We start from the raw sequence: 17,430 nt of genomic DNA, 5'->3' as shown, positions 1-17,430 counted from the left end.
TCTGGTGGGGAAAATTAGCAAAAAGCAGGGGAAATGCCCCCTTCCTACCACAGACCTTTCTTCTTGAGTCTCGAACCTTTCATTTGAATATTTGAGCCCACTAAGTGCAGATCTAAAGGGACTGGGAAAATTTCCCCAGCAGGAGCAATGTAGGTGTAAAACATGCTGAGCTTGGGGTCTCCATTCGGTACAATACCAACCTCACAAATCATCTAAGACCTGCTTTGGAGGCCCTGGGAAACCACCTGGGCCTTCCCCTTTACAAGACCTATCAGGAGGTAGCAGGTGTGCCCTCAGTTATTTCCCCACTCTGACTGCAGTGGAAAACTCACTCTGGCCATTTCCAAGAGTCCTGAGGGGTGAAACTGGCTCTGAACTCTCCTGAAGCCCGAAGGAAATGTGCCAAGCCACTGAGCCCGGGCAGACGTGTCACCTGGCATTCCATCCTTTCTCAGCTTTCAGCAATGGACACGTCACAGCCTGGCTGAGCCAAACGGACCTTCAATGAGGCATTTAAAAGATTCTCATGCATGCCAGTTCTCTCCTGTTTATTGATTTCCTGGTGGCAATAGGGAGGGAAACAGTCCTGGGCCTTAGGAAAATTGCTCAGGAAAACATTTTATTCATGGATCAATTAGTTGCTTTCATGGGCTTCATTGTCCTGGGGGCTCTACCCACCCTCCAACCACCTGGAGCTAGCAGAGTTGGGAGCAAAGGTGCTGTGGTGCCTTCTCTGTTAGTTATAGGGTGAGTCATGCCCTCCCATACACAAAGGGACAGAGACATGTAACAGCATGTACAATACACACACAATTCCATGGCCACTCCGCAGGCTTTAACTCTGTGTGCATCCCTACCCCATCACCTGCATCCTGCCAGAGCCAGCCCGTCTCTCTTCTGCATTGCTAGAACCAGTGCCCTGAAAGTGCTTCCTTGCCTGCCCTGGCTGCCTTGTCCACTTGCGTCTGAAGCAGGGAATTCGCTACCTGTGAGTCTCTCGTACTCTTCATAAGACAATCCCTCTGGCCTCCTCCATTTCCTTATGGGACGTAGGGGTCTCTTCTCTCTCCACTCCCATTGGCATTACTCTGGGCAGTTCTCCCATGCTGTGACAAGACAGGGAATATCCCTGGCTCTGAGATGGATGTTTGGTCTGTGTGAGGGGGTGGAGCATGCTCTGAGAGTGGGAATGTAAACCACCTAGTTCAAAAGCATTCAGAGGTTAAACCTGGTGCCAGAATGTTTGTGTGAGAAGCAGACACAGCACAGTGGGGAAATAATTCACAGAGATTAGGAGGAGATGGAGAAGACCTCCGTTCTGGAGTGAGACTAACCCAGCAACTCTACTGGCTTCCCTAATGCTGGTCCCACATTCTGGCCTAGATGCATACTGGCTCCCCAGGCTCTAGCCCTTTCAATACCCCTTGCTGCACCCATTGTCTGTCAGTTTCACCCCCTTTTCTCAGGCATCATTGATGGAGTAGCTGGCACCTCGGGAGGTGGAGAAGCCATTCTTCTTGAGTTGTGAGACAAGGGCTAGAGTAGATGGGTTCTCAGATTTGGGCATTTTGAGCGCAGCCCGACGCAGCCTTCCCCTGTACTTATCCCCAGCCAGGAAGTACAGGATGGGGTCTATGCAGCTGTTGATGCTGGCCAGAGGCCGTGTGATCTTGTAGGTGAAGTTGACAATGTTGAGGGTCCTGCAGTTGGCTTGGAAGAGCCTGGCAGTATAGTACAGTGTCCGTGTGATGTGGAAGGGTAGGAAGCAGATGGCAAAGACTGTGATTACAATGATGATAATCTTGATAGAGCGTTTCTTGTAGAAGGGGATGCTCTGGTTGGAGCTGGATGGGCTGGGTTTCCAAAGCCTCTTAGCCATCAGACTGTAGCACACGACGATCACCAGAAAGGGGATGCCAAAGAGGAGGGCCATGATTGAGGAGCTGTAGTGCACATAGTGGTCAAACTCTTCGGGCTTGGTGGTGTCATGGCAAAGAGTGTTGTTGCCGCTGGTGCTGGTGGTAACAAAGATCAGGTTGGGTATGAGGCAGATGGTGACAATGAACCACGCACCCACGCAGATGAGGCGGGCATGCTTGGTCTTCACCCACCCGAGCGATTGAATGGGGTGGCAGATCCCCACGTAGCGGTGCACGCTGATGCAGGTGAGGAAGAGTATGCTACAGTATAGGTTGGCATAGAAGAGGAAGCGCACAATCTTGCAGAGTCCCTCCCCAAAGGGCCAGTTGTTGCGGTCAGCATAGTAATAGACCAGGGTGGGGAGAGAAAGCACGTACAGAGTGTCTGAGACAGCCAGATTGAACATGTAGGTGGTGGTGGCGTTCCAGGGCCTCATCTTACAGATGAACATCCACAAGGCCCAGGAATTGAGCAGCAGCCCCACCACAAAGACAAACCCATAGGACACGGGCAGCAAGATGAATTTAAACTCCTCATTGAAGACGCAATTCTCCTCACCTTCGCTGGTGGTATTTGCTGTCAGCTGGAAAGCAGGTGTTGGAGTCAACAGAGCAGCTGGGAATGTCCCCACCGAAGTGGCCATTGCCTGAAGCCAATCTCTGAAAAGGCAATAATAAAAACATCTGTTAATCACTGATCTCAGCCGCTGTCAGATATGAAGAATCCAGGGGGCCAGATCTTCCTCTCCCAGGCACTCCTGGTGCTTTGATGATCATTTGTGGGGGTTTTCCAATGCCTCCCGCCTTTGGGCCTTTACCCAGCCAAGGAGGATTTGATAACTCCCCTTTCTAAGCCCCCTGAGTGACACAAAGCACCTATGAAACCCTACAAGTATGCGTCAGAAGAAAAGCCTGTTTCTCTCCCCGCCACCCCAAACTCTAGCAGCTACTCAGATAATCCCACTGTTTTCCTAACAACGAGACCTTTGTGAGCCATAGCAGCCCCACACTCGATGCCAGCACAGCCTCTCAAAAATTGATTCAGACTAATTAGCATGTCCTCAATGCTGCTGCAAATCCCAGAGGGGTGATTTACAAAGGAAAGAGTGTAGGGTCACTGGAGTGGAAAGAGTCTCACCTGGAGGCACATTCTGCTCTGGAGAAATCCCTGAGGAGCTGCTAAAGGGGCCTCTTGGAAGAACATTGTCCATCAGCATTGAGAGGGGCCTCAGCTTCCCCCGAATTGGAGGCATTCCCAGTTCCAGAACATTGATCTCTGAGCCACACAGAGAAGAGTCATTATAAAGCTGAGTCTCATCCCAGTGCAGCTGTGAGCTCAGAATCCAGGTGGGATATGTCCCAGGTTGCACATCAACAGCCGGGGCCCAGGAATTGTGTGTGTCTGGCAAATGAATCCCCGGGGCAGGGAAAGAGCCATAAAATGGCTCCACTTGCATCTCAGAATATCTACAGCCCAGAGTCCTGATTCTCCCCTGCAGGACATGAGTAACTTGCATCCACTAGCTTCATCCCATGGGGGCATCGGGCCCCAGAAGGTTCTGAGTACCTCAGCAGCCCCCAGAATCTCCCTAAAGATTTTGAAATTAGCTCATTTCCCTGCCTGGCATTTTCAGAAAGGCAGCAGCCCGTCACCCAGGGCACCAGCTGCAATGAGGGACCACAGGCAGAAATCAGGAGAAGGCAACTGACAAAACTCACCAAAAGCTCCTAGTGTCACAGAGGACAAAAGTGCAGCTGACTGAAGCAAAGCAGCTGCTCCAGGCAGGCACTGGATGACCTGGGCACACTTGCTTTACCACCATGCCCCAGTGCCCATTCCACTGTGAAGCCAACAATTGTGTAGCTCCATTAACAAAAGGCCAAAGGCACATCAAGGGCAAGGCCCAAAGGCATAAACTGGTGAATGGTGTGCTGGGTGACAGGGCCTCCTCCAAGAATAAAGGGTATCTACAGTATTTGGCCTCTCAATCCCAGAGCAGGAGCGCAGGGTAAGCGGTGCCCAGCAGGCCCCAGTGCTCTCAGGATTGCCACTAAGTCTGGGCCACATCCCATCACCAACCAGACTAACATGGCTACCACTCTGAAACCTGAATCTACAGACACCTGCTGGTAATCCCCCTCACAATGGATTGTCCTGAGAGCAGCAACCTGCAGAAACCGTCTCTGAAGCCCTGTTGTGAGGGGCAAGCTTCTTGCCAGAAGCTGGGGATGGAGAAAGTATATATTTTGGCTGTAAAGGGCACTAACTTAGATCTGTCTTTTGCACCAGTGACTGATTGGCTGGTCATTCCCACCACCATTTGCAGCATCAGAGGATTAAATGGATTAAAAATAATCTCACAAAATAACCGTAAACAGGGAATAGTCGTCCAACGTGGGTGTTCCTAGCAGGGGCCTGCAGAGCTCTGTTCTTGGCCCTAATGCTATTAAATAGTTTTATCAATAATCCGGAAGAAAAGCTAAAACCACTACTGGTAAAATTTCAGTTGACACAAAAATTGGTAAATAATGGTGGGGACAGACCAGTTGTACAGGCTAACCTGGATCGCTTGGTAAGGTGCTATCATTTGAATAATATGCATTTTAATACAGCCAGTTACAAGTCATATTAGCAACAAAGAATGTAGGTCACATTAAATGATGGGACACAGTACTCTAGAATGCAGTGACACTGACAAGGACTGAAGGGTCATGGTAGGTAACCTGTTTAACATGAGCTCCCAGTGCAATGCTGTAGCAAAAAGGGCAAATATGACCTTAGGGCATACATGTAGGAGTAGGAAGCTGGTATTATCTCTGCATGGGGCAGTAGTGAGACCACTACTGGAATAGTGTGTCCAGTTCTGCTGTCCACTTTTCAAAAGCAATGTTGAAAAATTGTAAAGGGTTCCAAAAAGAGCTAAAAGAACGACTGGAGATCTGGAAAACATGCCTTAGAGTGAAAGCATTAAGAAGCTCAATCTATCAAGTTAACCAAAAGAAGGTTGAGAGGTGACTTGATCACAGCTATTAGTATCTACATGGGGGGAAAGATTTTTGATAGCAGACAGCTCTTTAATCTAGCAGAAAAAGGCATAATGCAATCCAAAGGTTGGAAGGTGAAGCTAGATGCATTCACATTAGAAATAAGGTGCGTATTTTTTACAGTGAGGTTAATTAACCACTGGAACACCATCCTTAGGGATGTGGTGGATTCTCCATCACTTGAAGTCTTTAAATCAAGACTGGATCGTTTTCTAACAGACATGTTATGTGCTTGATACACAGTATATTGGGTATAGTTCTCTGGCCTGTGTTATACTGGGAGTCAGACTAGATGGTCTTAATAATACTTTCTGGTCTTAAAATCTATGACTTAATGAAATTGCTACATTCTTCTCATCAAGAGCATGATGCCCAGAGAAGCTGCATGTGGCTCACAACTGTAGACATGTTCAGAAAAAGACAAGGTGATAGTGCATGGTAGTGGGGATGCTGGTTTACAGTGGTGCAGGGCAGAAGCCTGCAGTAGCCAGACCTTTGTTTATTTTGTTAGAGCAACCTCCCATCCTGTTTGTCTCTTTCATCCACCTGTTTTATCCTATCTGACAGTAGATTATGAGCTCTCTGTGGCAAGGACTATCTTCCTCATTACTTGGCTGTACAGTGCCTAGTACAACGGGGCCCTGATCCTTAACTGCGGTTCCTGGACCTACAGTAATAATAATCCTGCAGGTGGACTGGGATGCAGGTGAGACTGACATGCAGAGGGTGCATACGAGGCTGCTGTAGGTTTCCACCTGCAGGACATCCAATGCTAGTGTCAATCATATCTCTTGATTGCAGTATTTACTTGTGTTCTAGATGGAACTGGATCTTGAAGCCCAAACTAAACACTCTCTGCAATTTCCCTCCAGCTACCAAAGGTGCAGATTGCTGCACAGGTTTATTACAGAGCTAAATTATATTTAGTATCTTTGGAGAGCAAACGCCTTGAGTTCAGAGGGCAGACAGGCCCTATCAAATATTAACAAATGGAGCTCAGCCAATTCCACTGTAAACAGATGAGAAAAATGGGAAAGTAGGAAAGTCTAGCAACCTTCACAGAAGCTGCTGTTACCAGATGCAGGACACCTCTGCAAGCTGTGACTTGGCTTTCCTGTGGGGAATGCTGCAGGATTGTAGCATTGTCTTTGGTTATAACAACTTGCTTGAGAAAACACCAAGGGAAATCCAGACACTACAGGAAATGTTGCTGGGGATTTAGGAGGTGGCCCTTGTCCCTCTGAGTTAGTGCTAAATCAACACCCCACTGTGATGCCAGGTGACTGTGCTGTGGGAGGCATGATATTCCAGAGGAGATGAAATGCTGAACCACCTGTGATACTTTTCACAAGAATGTCAGGTTCTCAGCTCCCTAAGCAGGGTGGGTGCAAGGATGTTTCCCGCCCTAGGCGAAACTTCCACCTTGTGCCCCCCCCCCCCCCGAGCCCTGTGGCAGCTCTCCGCTCCGCCCTAAGGTGCCCCCCCGCGGCAGCTCCTCACCCCACCCCCTCCGCCCTGAGGTGCTCCCCCCGCAGCAGCTCTCCCCCTCCACCCTGAGGCACCCCCCCCACGGCAGCTCCCCCCGGCCCAGGGAGCCGTGCGGCAGCTCCCTGCCCCAGCTCACCTCTGCTCCGCCTCCTCCCCGAGCACGCCGTCGCCGCTCCACTTCTCCCGCCTCCCAGACTTGCGGCACCAATCAGCTGTTCCCCTGTGTGCCGCCCCCCACATCCTTACTTGCTGCAGGCGGCCCTCCCCGCGCCCCCCTACCCCAGCTCCCTCTGCCTAAATGCCGATGACAACCGGGGCAGCCGAAGATCCGGCCGCCGCAGTCACCGCCAAAGGACCCGAAATGCCGCCCCCAAAATGCTAGCATCCTAGGCGACCGCCTAGGTCGCCTAATGGGTTGCACCGGCCCTGCCCCTAAGCTAACTAGTTTACGTAACCTTGTGCTTCCCTAAAATTCCTTTGCAGTTTCTATTGGATCCAGGATTCTTCTTTCTCTCCTCTCCTAAAGTGCCGTAGAATGTTGATATTAATCAGCAATCACTGTGATGAGAGTGATATAAATACCCAGTGATCGATTAGATATCTTCAGGTTCATAAATCAGTAGTGCTCTATTTAAGTTAATAGAAATATGCCAGTTTACACCAGCTGAGAATATGGCCATAGAACCAGCTGCCATGTCCCACCCCAGGGCTCTGTCTGTCAATTCCTTTTTGAATATTCACAAGGTAGAGGCTTCCTTTGAGTGTTTACTGGCTAGAAGATCCTTCTGGGTCAGGTGAAGTTTGATTTATTTTGAAGTGGTGCCCACTTCAACCAGGCAATTGGTTTGGCCGGTGTGTCCCTGCGAAGCATTAAACACTTTCTCTCCTAACTGAAGGGTGGTGTAGATCTGGCTTGCTGCCCAGACAGAAGCTGCTCTATTGAACAGTCCTATACAGAAAGGAAGGAAGAATAAAATGGGGTGAATGGAACAGTGGGGACCAGCCTGTGTCCACTCAGCTGCTAAGGAGCGGTTGGAGTTTTCTTTCTAATAGTAACCACGTGGAAACCATGGGATTCTCCCAGGCAGTCTCTGGACTCACACATGCAGCCAGACATATGTTGAAGCCTATCTTCAGTCTAGGACTGGATATTGGAGATGTCACCATCATACACTTCCTCATCTAGGCAGAGACCAGAGCCGTTCCACAATGGTAATGAACAACCAAAGCTGGTCCACCGCTGAAGACTCCTGAACTCCCTAGGTTTTCAACTCACCCTAGGAGAAAAGCCACACAAACACAAGGCCAAAGCACCAATGAGTTAGTACAGTACAATCACCTGTTGTCCACTACCATCGGCACCCAACCCATCCATTTCCCCCACCCCCGACTGACCAAGAAGACACAAGGGTTGACAGATGAACTACAGCAGTTGAGGCACACACGCAGAAAGTTCAAGTTTTGCATCCAGAGATGCAAAAAACATTCTGAATCCCTCAGCCAGCAGCACAAACAACACTTCCAGGACTAGGCCACTGCAGTAACAGAGTCAAAATGAGCCTTCTACTCATCAACAATCAATGCAGCAGAATCAGGGCCATCAGAGCTATTCCATACAATGAACCAGCTAATCAACCCCGACTGTGTAGCCCAGACTCCAGAGCCAAGCATCAACCATTGTGAAGAACTGTCAGCATACTTCACTGATAAGATCAGTCGAATACCTATGAAGCTAACTGGGACAGGAAATTCCTCCCTGACATGATTTGTATTACCTGCCCCATGGTCTATGACTGAGTCTGGCTTAATCACACAAGCCAAAGCTCAAAAAGCCCTGGAACATATTAGAGCCACAGCCTACGAAACAGATCTATGCCGCTTCTGACTGGTACAAGCCAAAGAATAACAAGTCTGCCTACTCCTAATGGAAATAGTCAGTGCCCCTGAGAGATGCACACCTACCAAACTCCTTGGAAAATGCAATAGTTCACCCAGTCGTCAACTATAGCCAACACTTGACCCTGAAGATCTCTTCAGCTACCATCCTGTCTCCAACCTCCCATATCTGGGCAAAATAATTGAGAAAATATCTCCAACATATGACATCAGCCAACACACTGGATATCTCAGAATCAGGGTTCAGCTCAAGGCACAGCACAAAAGTCACTCTAGTTACACTAAAAGACAATCTTCTCATGGTCATGGACACAGGTCAGATCTCCATGCTCACTCTGCTGGACTTCTCTGAAGCCTTGGATACAGTGGACCACAAGGTGCTATTAACACATACCTATGTGACAAAGCTGGAGTAGTCAGCTCAGCATTACAGTAACTCCAATCATTCCTCTCCGACAGACCCAGAGTGGTGATGGGTAGTGGCTCTTCCTCTCCAAAGGCCTCACCTGCTGGGTCCTGTTGGATCCACACTATCTATCCCTGCTTCTCTTCACTACTTACATGAGACCACTGGGAGAGAGAGACAGACCTCATGGGCTCAGTTGCCAACAGTATGCCAAGGACACAACTGTTTATCTCATCCTCAATTGATGCAACCACTGCCACTTCTAAAGTGTCAGAATGCCTACAAGAAATAAGCTCTTGGATGAAGAGCAGCTTATTCAAGCTAAACCTGAGCAAAACCAAAAGGATGCTAGTTGGAAACAGGAAACACTTTGAAGAGCTGGCCAAGATGTTGTCTCCACCTTCCATTGAAGGCATGCAGTCCCCGTTGGTCAGAATGGTACAAAACCTCAGGGTCTTGTTAGATTCCTTGCTAAGCCTGGATAACCAGGCAGTATCAGTTTCCAAAAATGCCTTCTTTCACCTTCAGATTGTTAGGAAACTTAAGCCATTCCCCCTGGACAAGGACCTGTCCATACTAATCGATGCATTTGTCACCTCCAGACTGGGTTACAGTAAATCATTATATCTGAAGCTGAATGTCAAGATGATGCACAGGCTCCAACTGATACAGAATGTGGCTGCCCGCCTTCTCCATGGCATGTGCTCATGGCAGCCTATCAGGCCTGTGCTCAAGTCCCTCCACTTGCTCCAAGGCAAGTTTAAGGCCTTGGTCCTAATTTTCAAAGAAATTAATGGATCAGCTACAGCGGGGACCGAATTTTGAACTGTGAATCATCATGACAGCTGTACTCCTCTGGAGCAATAAAAATCTCAAAGCCGTGAGCAAAGCACATGAGGGCTGGGGACAATGCATGGAACAGTCTTCCAGAGGTGATCAAGCAAATCCAGAGCCTGACTATCTTGAGGAACCACTACAAGGTCTTCCTCTTTGAGAAAGCCTTTCCACTCTATGTGGTGCTCACAATATGAACACCCCCTTCTATTTTCAAACCCTTACCCACTACTATCACCCCCCAAAATACAACCCCACACTCTACCCTAAAGAGTTTTGATTCTGAAAAGGGAGGAGTGTGAGAGACTTTATGAAGTCCACTAAGGACTTTGCTATTGTTCATAGAATCATAGAATATCAGGGTTGGAAGGGACCTCAGGAGGTCATCTAGTCCAACTCCCTGCTCAAAGCAGGACCATTCCCCAACTAAATCATCCCAGCCAGGGCTTTGTCAAGCCTGACCTTAAAAACCTCTAAGGAAGGATTTTATTGTTGATTTTATGTGGATGGTACTATAAAACCCTAAGATAAATAGTAACTACTCATTCCTCCTTTAGCACTGGAGGCTGCAGAGAGCCTGAGATAGGAGAAGCAACTGTCAGATTCTCAACTGACACATCTTTCTGTGCCAGGGTCTCTCCTTAGTGGACATAACCTGGCAGTAAAATGTCATGACAGCTGGGAGATAGGGAACATTCCACAGCTCCTTATCTCAGAAGATGGAATGATTAACAAATGGAAACCCTGTAAGCTCTGCAATTCACCATGGGGACAGCAACATTATCTCACTGGTGACAGCACCTTAAGGTGTTTAGGATTTCACAGAGTGAAGAAGTGGATGTGTCCTCTTTACAAAACTTCACAGGAAACTCCCCAACATTGCACAATGAGCCTAGTTTCAGGACTGAAGGAATGAGTCACTGAGAATAGCAGGCATGAAATTGCCCTGGGTAATTTGGGGAATCTCCCATATAGAACAGAATAACACAAAGCTCCCCAGGGCTGATAGAGCTCAGCAAACCTAAGTTCAGGGCAGAATGTATGTGGTGATGAGACCTCAGCTATAGAACAAATCTTCCATGAGTGGCTTAGGCTGAGCCTGTTCAGATCTCGGGGCAAAAACCATCTCTTCACTGAGGTCTCCCCTAGGAATGGCATCTCCCTAAGAGAAGAACATTTCCAGGAATGGGAAGAGACAGAGCTGCATCATGCAAATGTTAGTTGTTTGACATTTGAATGCTGTGGTGATGGGCCTTATGAATACCGGAGATAGATACCATCTGCTGAAGAGGATGGAGCAGGGCAAGGAGGAAGGTAGGGAAGAGACATTTGGAATCCCTCTGCTCTGGGGCGAGTTCCTCCTTCAAGAAGCGTTACCAATAGTGGCAGAACAAGGCTCCCAAAAGCTCATCTTCTCCTCATAGGGCAGAAGGGTGTGAGACAGTGACACCCAATATGACACGTCTGCTGCCAGCTCACAGAGAGGGATCCCGGCTTCTCTCCATGCCCTGTCAGCTCATCATCAAGGGGCACTCCCCTGCCTCCCCACCCTCACCTCCCTGCTGATGCCCTCCCCTCACCCCTGCCCCTCCCAGCAATCACTCCTATCAGGTTTGTGCTATCCTGGGGCCAGAGCTCTATATTTGCTCTCACTGTTGACATTGGCTGTGAAACTGACTGGGGAAATGAGAAGATGCACCCTCCAGATGGGATGCAGGGAGACATTCTCAGGCCAGATGCAGCTTGGAGCAGCTCAGAACAAGAACAGGATTCTGCATCCAGCCAAGAGGATTCTCAGTAGCGGTTCTCCAGGATCCCTCCCAGTCCCAGCTGCTCAGCCTAAAGTGCTCCCAATTTCACAATTTCAGGTGTCCTTGACAGGGCACTGAGGATTCATAGGTTACAAAGCCAGAATCGACTATTGTGACCATCTAGTCTGCATAACTGCATAACACAGGCCATAGAACTGCCCTGAATTCATTCCTGTTTGAACTAGAGCAAATCTTTTAGAAAAACATCCTATCTTGATTTAGAAATGTCCTCTGATGGAAAATCCACGACAACCCTGGGTAAATAGTTCCAATGCTCAATTACCTTCACTGTTAACAAACTGCATCTTATTTCTAGTCTGAATTTCTCTCGCTTCAACTTCCAGCCCTTGGATCTTGTTGCACCTTTGTCTGCTAGATTGAAGAGCCCTCTATTATCAAACTCCTGTCCCCATGTATACAGAGATATTGGAGCCAAGTCAGTCCCAGAATATTAGAGAAACAAGGTCCATGAGGTAATGTCTTTTATTGGCCCAACTTCCGTTGGTGAGAGAGACAAGTTATTGAGCTTACACTGAACTCTTTTTGAGGGTCCCTGAAGAAGAGCTCTGTGTAAGCTCAAAAACTTGTCTCTCTCACCAACAGAAGTTGGTCTAACAAAAGATATTCTCTTTCCCCATGAAGGTACTTATAGACTGATCAAGTCACCCCTTAACCTTCTGTTTGTTGAGCTAAATAGCTTGAGCACCAGGAGTCTGTTTTAATCATTCCCATGGCTCTTCTCTGAATCTTCTCCAATTTATTAACATCCTTCTTGAACTGAGCATACCAGAACTGGATTCAGTATTCTAGCAGTGATGCCAAATACAGAGGTGATAATAACATCCCTACTTCTACTTGAGGTTTCTGTTTATGCATTCAGTGATCACATTAGCTCTATTGACCATAGTGTTGCACTGGGAGCTTATGTTCAGCTGATTATCCACCAGGACCCCAAGTCCTTTTCAGAGTCACTGCTACCCAGGATAGCATCTCCCATCCTGTAAGTATGGCCTGCATGCTTTCTTCCTAGATGTAGGACTTTACATGTATAAAAACATATTGTTTGTTTGCACCCTGCTTATCAAGTGATCTGAATGACCTGCCCAGTTCATTATGTTTTCGGTCAGTTCATTGATAAAAATAGTAAATAGCATAGGGCCAAGAATTGATCCCTGCTGGACCCACTAGAAAACACACCCACGCATTCATGAGTCCCCATTTACAATTACATTTTAAAACCTGTCAATTAACCAGTTTTTAATGTGTTTAATGTGTGCTGTGTTGATTTTGTGTGATACCATCTCAAATGCCTTACTGAAGTCTGTCTATTACCTCACTGCTATTACCTTTATCAATCCAGTTTGTAATCTCATTCAAAACAAAAATCAAGCATTGGGGGGAGGGCAGGGTTCAGGTCCCATACACTGCACAGAATGGAATCCTCAGAAACTTCTTCACTGTGGCTCATTGCATCTGAATGTGTCAGTGCTCCTGGCCCTGATACATGGGGAATGCCTACAGTGGAGCTGGAGGTGTAATTTCCAGCTCAGGCAGACATACCCACACTAGCTTTGATCAAGCTAGCACCCTAAAAATAGCAATGTAGCCATGCTGCATGGTCAGCAGGATGATAGCCAACGGAAGGAGCAGTATTGCCAGGTTCTGGAAGGAAATGGGCCCCATCTGCCTAAGAGAAGGGCAGAGCCTATAGCGGGGGAGGTGATGTAAGGGGTAGAACAGTGATGACCCCCAAAAAGATGTTCAATCAGTGTCAGGCAATGCAGCATGGACTCCCTCTCATAAGCAGCCCCTATGCTTCTAACCCACATGCAATGCTGTTAGTGAAGCACCAGCCCCTGCAATGGCCATGCATTCAAATCTACAGTGTCCAAGAAACAGTGAGTACCACAGCTGATGGAGGCACTAGGGAATGCCCAGTATCAAGGGGGTATGCACTGGCCTCAGCCCTTTGACACAGGAAGGAAATCTCCTCAACTGCAGACTGAGGCTCCAGGCCCTGCCTGTACTCCACCACCCACTCCTAGCCCTGCTCAGACCCCACTGCCCACTTCAAATACATTCTGCTGCCCAGTGGTATAGCCAGGTTCTAAGAGCAGGGGGAGCAAACATTAAAAAGGCGCCCCCCCTTGGCTCCTCCTCTGGTCACGCCCCCCTTGGCTCCTCCTCTGGTCACTCCACGCCCCCCCCCCCACCTCCGTGGCTGGCTCCTCCGGCCACGCGGCGCCCCCCCTCCCATGGCTCCTCCGGCCGTGCGGGCCCTCCACCCCCATGTCTCCTCCGGCCGCGCTGCGGGCTGCCATGTGCTGTGCCCCCACCCTCTCCTCCTGCCGTCCCCCCGCCCCCATGGCTCCTCTGGCCGCGCTGCAGGCTGCCATGTGCTGCGCCCCCCCCCCGCTCCTCCGGCCGCGCTGCAGGCTGCCATGTGCTGCGCCCCCCCCCCCCCCCCCCCCGCTCCTCCAGCCGCGCTGCAGGCTGCCATGTGCGAGGCGACGGCTGAGGCTCAGGGATTCCGGCAGCCGGATGGTACAAGCCCCTGCAGGGAACCACTGCGGGGGGCGGAGCAGCGCCAGGGTCGGCCACAAGCTTCCCACCTGCCCCACCACGGTCATCGACGCGCAGCTCCCAGCCGCATCGCCGCGCCGCACGGGGGGCTTTCCTTCGCCTCCCGAGGCGCTGCAGCCGGGAGCCGCGCACCATAGCCAGGCTCCCCACCCACCGGCTCGACTCCAGGGCGCTGAGACGGCCCCGGAGACTGAGCAGCTTCTCCCTCCCGCCAGCAGCGGCGCAGGCACCGGATACCACCCCAGGGCCCTGCTGCCTGAGCTGGGGAGGGGCCCGAGCGCTAGGGCGCAGCGCCCCCATCTCTCCAAGGCTCAGGGCGCACAGCACGCAAGCGTCTTTCTGCGCTGAAAGCGCCTCTGAGCCCCCCCCCGCCGCTCCTCCGGCCGTGCCGCCCCCTCCCGTGGCTCCTCCCGCCGTGCCGCCCACCCTTGCCTGCAGGAGCCCAGCAGCTGGCCTGGCAGGCCAAGCTTCAGAGCGAAGTGTGGGCCCTGCCTGCTGGCGCCATGGTAACCCCTAACTAAGGCGCCTCTTTTGGAAAATGTGCTGAGGGGAAGCGGCTGCTTCCCCTGCACCCCCCTTAGCTACGCTACTGCTGCCGCCCCCTCCCACAACACGCCTTGCCATCTCCCACTGCCCATGTCAAATGTCTTCCACTACCCATCTCCCACTGCCTGCACCAAATGCTTCCTGCTGCCAAGTTTTAAATCAAGACTGGATGTTTTCCTCAAAGACCTGCTCTGGGAATTATTTTGGGGATGTTCTGTGGCCTGCGCAGTACAGGAGGTCAGACTAGATGATCACAGTGGTCCCTTTTGGCCTTGGAGTCTATGAAACTCCCTTCACCTGCACTCGCTGCTGGAAAAGGATACTGAATCCTACTGTGTGACTTTATTCCAGGTGCCTCCTAGTTTGTATATTTACACAGGCAGTTTAAAAGTGTCAATAAAATGAATGAGCCTGTCAGTAAAGAGCCCAGATTTTCCTTTAGCAGCTCAAAGCTCCTGTCTCCTTCCAATGATATAATTCTCTGTTCTATCTGTGTGACGCACCTTTTCTTGGCAGGAAATTGCAAGGGTGTGTGTCCTAAGCCAGCACTCCGGGGGTTGGAGTGCAGATTGCACTGTATACAGGGATGGGCATTTGGGAGTTGCTGATAGAAAGACAAGCATCTCGGTGATTTAGCAGCTGAGGAACAAACCCAGTCAGGGTTATCCTGTGACCTGGGTAGGGAGTAGGGTGACCAGATGTCCCGATTTTATAGGGACAGTCCCAATATTTGGAGCTTTTTCTTATATAGAGGCCTATTACCTCCCATCCCCTGTCCCAATTTTTCACACTCGCTATCTGGTCACTCTAGTAGGGAGGGGCGCACCTTCATCGTCTTCCACACTCCTCTAGGAAATTGCAAAACAAGAGAGGAAGTAATGTAAAAGCTTCCTGTGTAAGGCCCCTGGTCTGTAATCACTATGCCACAGTTCTGTCACAAGGGGAGCATGACCCAATTTCTCTCTTTGAGCCTTCCCCTCACAGCAGCAGCAAAAACAGGCACAGTGGGGCCAGGTCCCCAAGGACCTTTCCCTGAAGCTAAAGACACAGCCCAACACTGCCACACACGTCACATGCAGCCTGCTTCTCCCCACAGTGACCCAGGTTCTCAGCCAGGCAGGATGGGAGGTGAGGGCGCTTTCCTTTTCTCTGTCAGCAGAAAGATGCCAGGAGCCAGTGTTCCCACCCAACAGACCCTCATGCAATGGGATGCATGGGGATTTCACCCTTCACACGCCTTTTGGGAGGCAGGAGGGAACCTGTGCAGTCTTTCAAAGATCAGTGCAAGGAGCAAGTCTATCTTACACCAAGGTGGCCATGTAGGGTGAGGAAGAAGGTGAGGGGGTGGCCATGTTGAATTGAGGAGGGGGAGGCCATGTTAGAAGAGGCAAAGAAGGCAGCCATGTTGGGGTGAGGAGGAAGAGGTGTGTTGAGTGAGGAGGGAGCCACGTTGGGACATGAGCCGGGCTCTGCCTGGTGATGCCACACATTGCTCTCGGTGAGTCATTCAGCTATTTCTATTTAACACCCATAAAACTCAGACCCCATCCCTAGAGAAGCTTGGGGACAGCTCCTCTTCAGGGGCAGGAATAGTACCATTGTGGCTTGCCTGCTGAGGTTAGCCCAAACACTGCTGGCCTGGACGTGGGGCCAGTGGGGCTGGGAGGGGATAGCTCAGGACTCCATGCTCGGGAGGGTTCGATTACCCGTGTTTGGACTGTGGTGGTGCCAGAGGCTCCCATCAGGAATCAGGGCCCCGCTGTGTTAGGCGCTGTACACACAGATAACAAAAAGATAACCTCAAAGCGGTTACAGTCTGTGTCTGAGCACTTCTTGTGTGGGCCCTGGAGTTAAATTTGTTCCCCTCAAAGTAATTGTCTCCCCAGTCCTGGCCACTGCCCCTTTGTTTTCCCCAGCTGATTTTGTTTTGCTGGTTGCTGGTTCTGGAGTGAACCCCACTCTCCAGGGCAGGACCCTCCCCCACTTGGGTTTATTTGCCTTTCTGAGCCTCTGGTGTTGATAGGAGGTTAGTTTTGTGGCAGCACAACAATTCATCCCATACCCTAAACACCACAGGATGGCGTAGGGCTCCAATACAGCTAGAGGATCTGGGTTTTCTCCCTCCCCCTCCTTTGTGCAGAAGGGTGACCAGACAGCAAGTGTCAAAAATTGGGATCGGGGTGAGGAGCCTATATAAGAAAAAGACCCAAAAATTGGGACTGTCCCTACAAAATCAAGACATTTGGTCACCCTAGTGCAGGTTCTTGCAGTACCTCTCCGTGGCCCTTTGGGTCAGGCTGGCCATGTTGCCACAGCTCCCTACAGGAACTCCATAGTCTCCCCGCATGCCCAGCCTCACCTGCTCTCCCTGGTTTCAGGGTCAGTTCCTCAGGTGATGTGTGTCCCTGTGTTGGGCTGGGCCCAAGCTTGATCCCATCCCTGGCCAGCCGGTGTTGCAGTTCCTCCTGGTCACCATACAGCTTTTGTTCTCCCTGGCACTTGCAAAGTTTCAGGCTTGCTCTTTGAGCAACGTGCTAAGGAGAGGGAGGGCCAGGGGTGGGGAGAGGCGGGGACAGAAGCCAGATGCTGTCAGTGCCAACTCCCTCCTTCCATTCAGCTCACCAGCTCAATGTGCACTTCTGAGAACACCCCCTCCTGAAGCCTGCCTATCCAAGGGGCACAGACCCAGCCAGAATCCCTGATCTGCAGCCTCATCGCTCCCCGCTTATTCATTCCCTTTGCCCTTCCTCTGCCCCATTTCATACTCTCTCTTCGCTGCCTCTTGGATTGCCCAACAAACTTTCTGGTCCTTTGTAGATTCACCACACTGTGACACTCCCACTGATTAGACTAGAGTGGGGATACAGGGGCTGGGAAGCTGCAGGGGAAATGGGTGCCCTGA

The 17,430-nt window shown here is 50.4% G+C and overlaps 1 protein-coding gene across 1 annotated transcript; it reads right to left on the bottom strand.

The window, feature by feature from the left end:
* Positions 1-531: 531 nt before the first annotated feature.
* Positions 532-17,028, bottom strand: P2RY4 (pyrimidinergic receptor P2Y4). Its single transcript, XM_005284512.5, has 2 exons — positions 16,888-17,028; positions 532-2,579 (listed from the first exon to the last, which is right to left on the bottom strand). Exon 2 carries the CDS (start codon positions 2,561-2,563, stop codon positions 1,463-1,465), a length of 1,101 nt encoding a protein of 366 aa, XP_005284569.1. The 5' UTR covers positions 2,564-2,579; positions 16,888-17,028; the 3' UTR covers positions 532-1,462.
* Positions 17,029-17,430: the final 402 nt, after the last annotated feature.

This window comes from Chrysemys picta, chromosome 9, assembly GCF_011386835.1.
Source record: "Chrysemys picta bellii isolate R12L10 chromosome 9, ASM1138683v2, whole genome shotgun sequence".
NCBI lineage: Eukaryota > Metazoa > Chordata > Testudines > Emydidae > Chrysemys > Chrysemys picta.
This window is presented reverse-complemented; position numbering and strand designations above follow the sequence as displayed.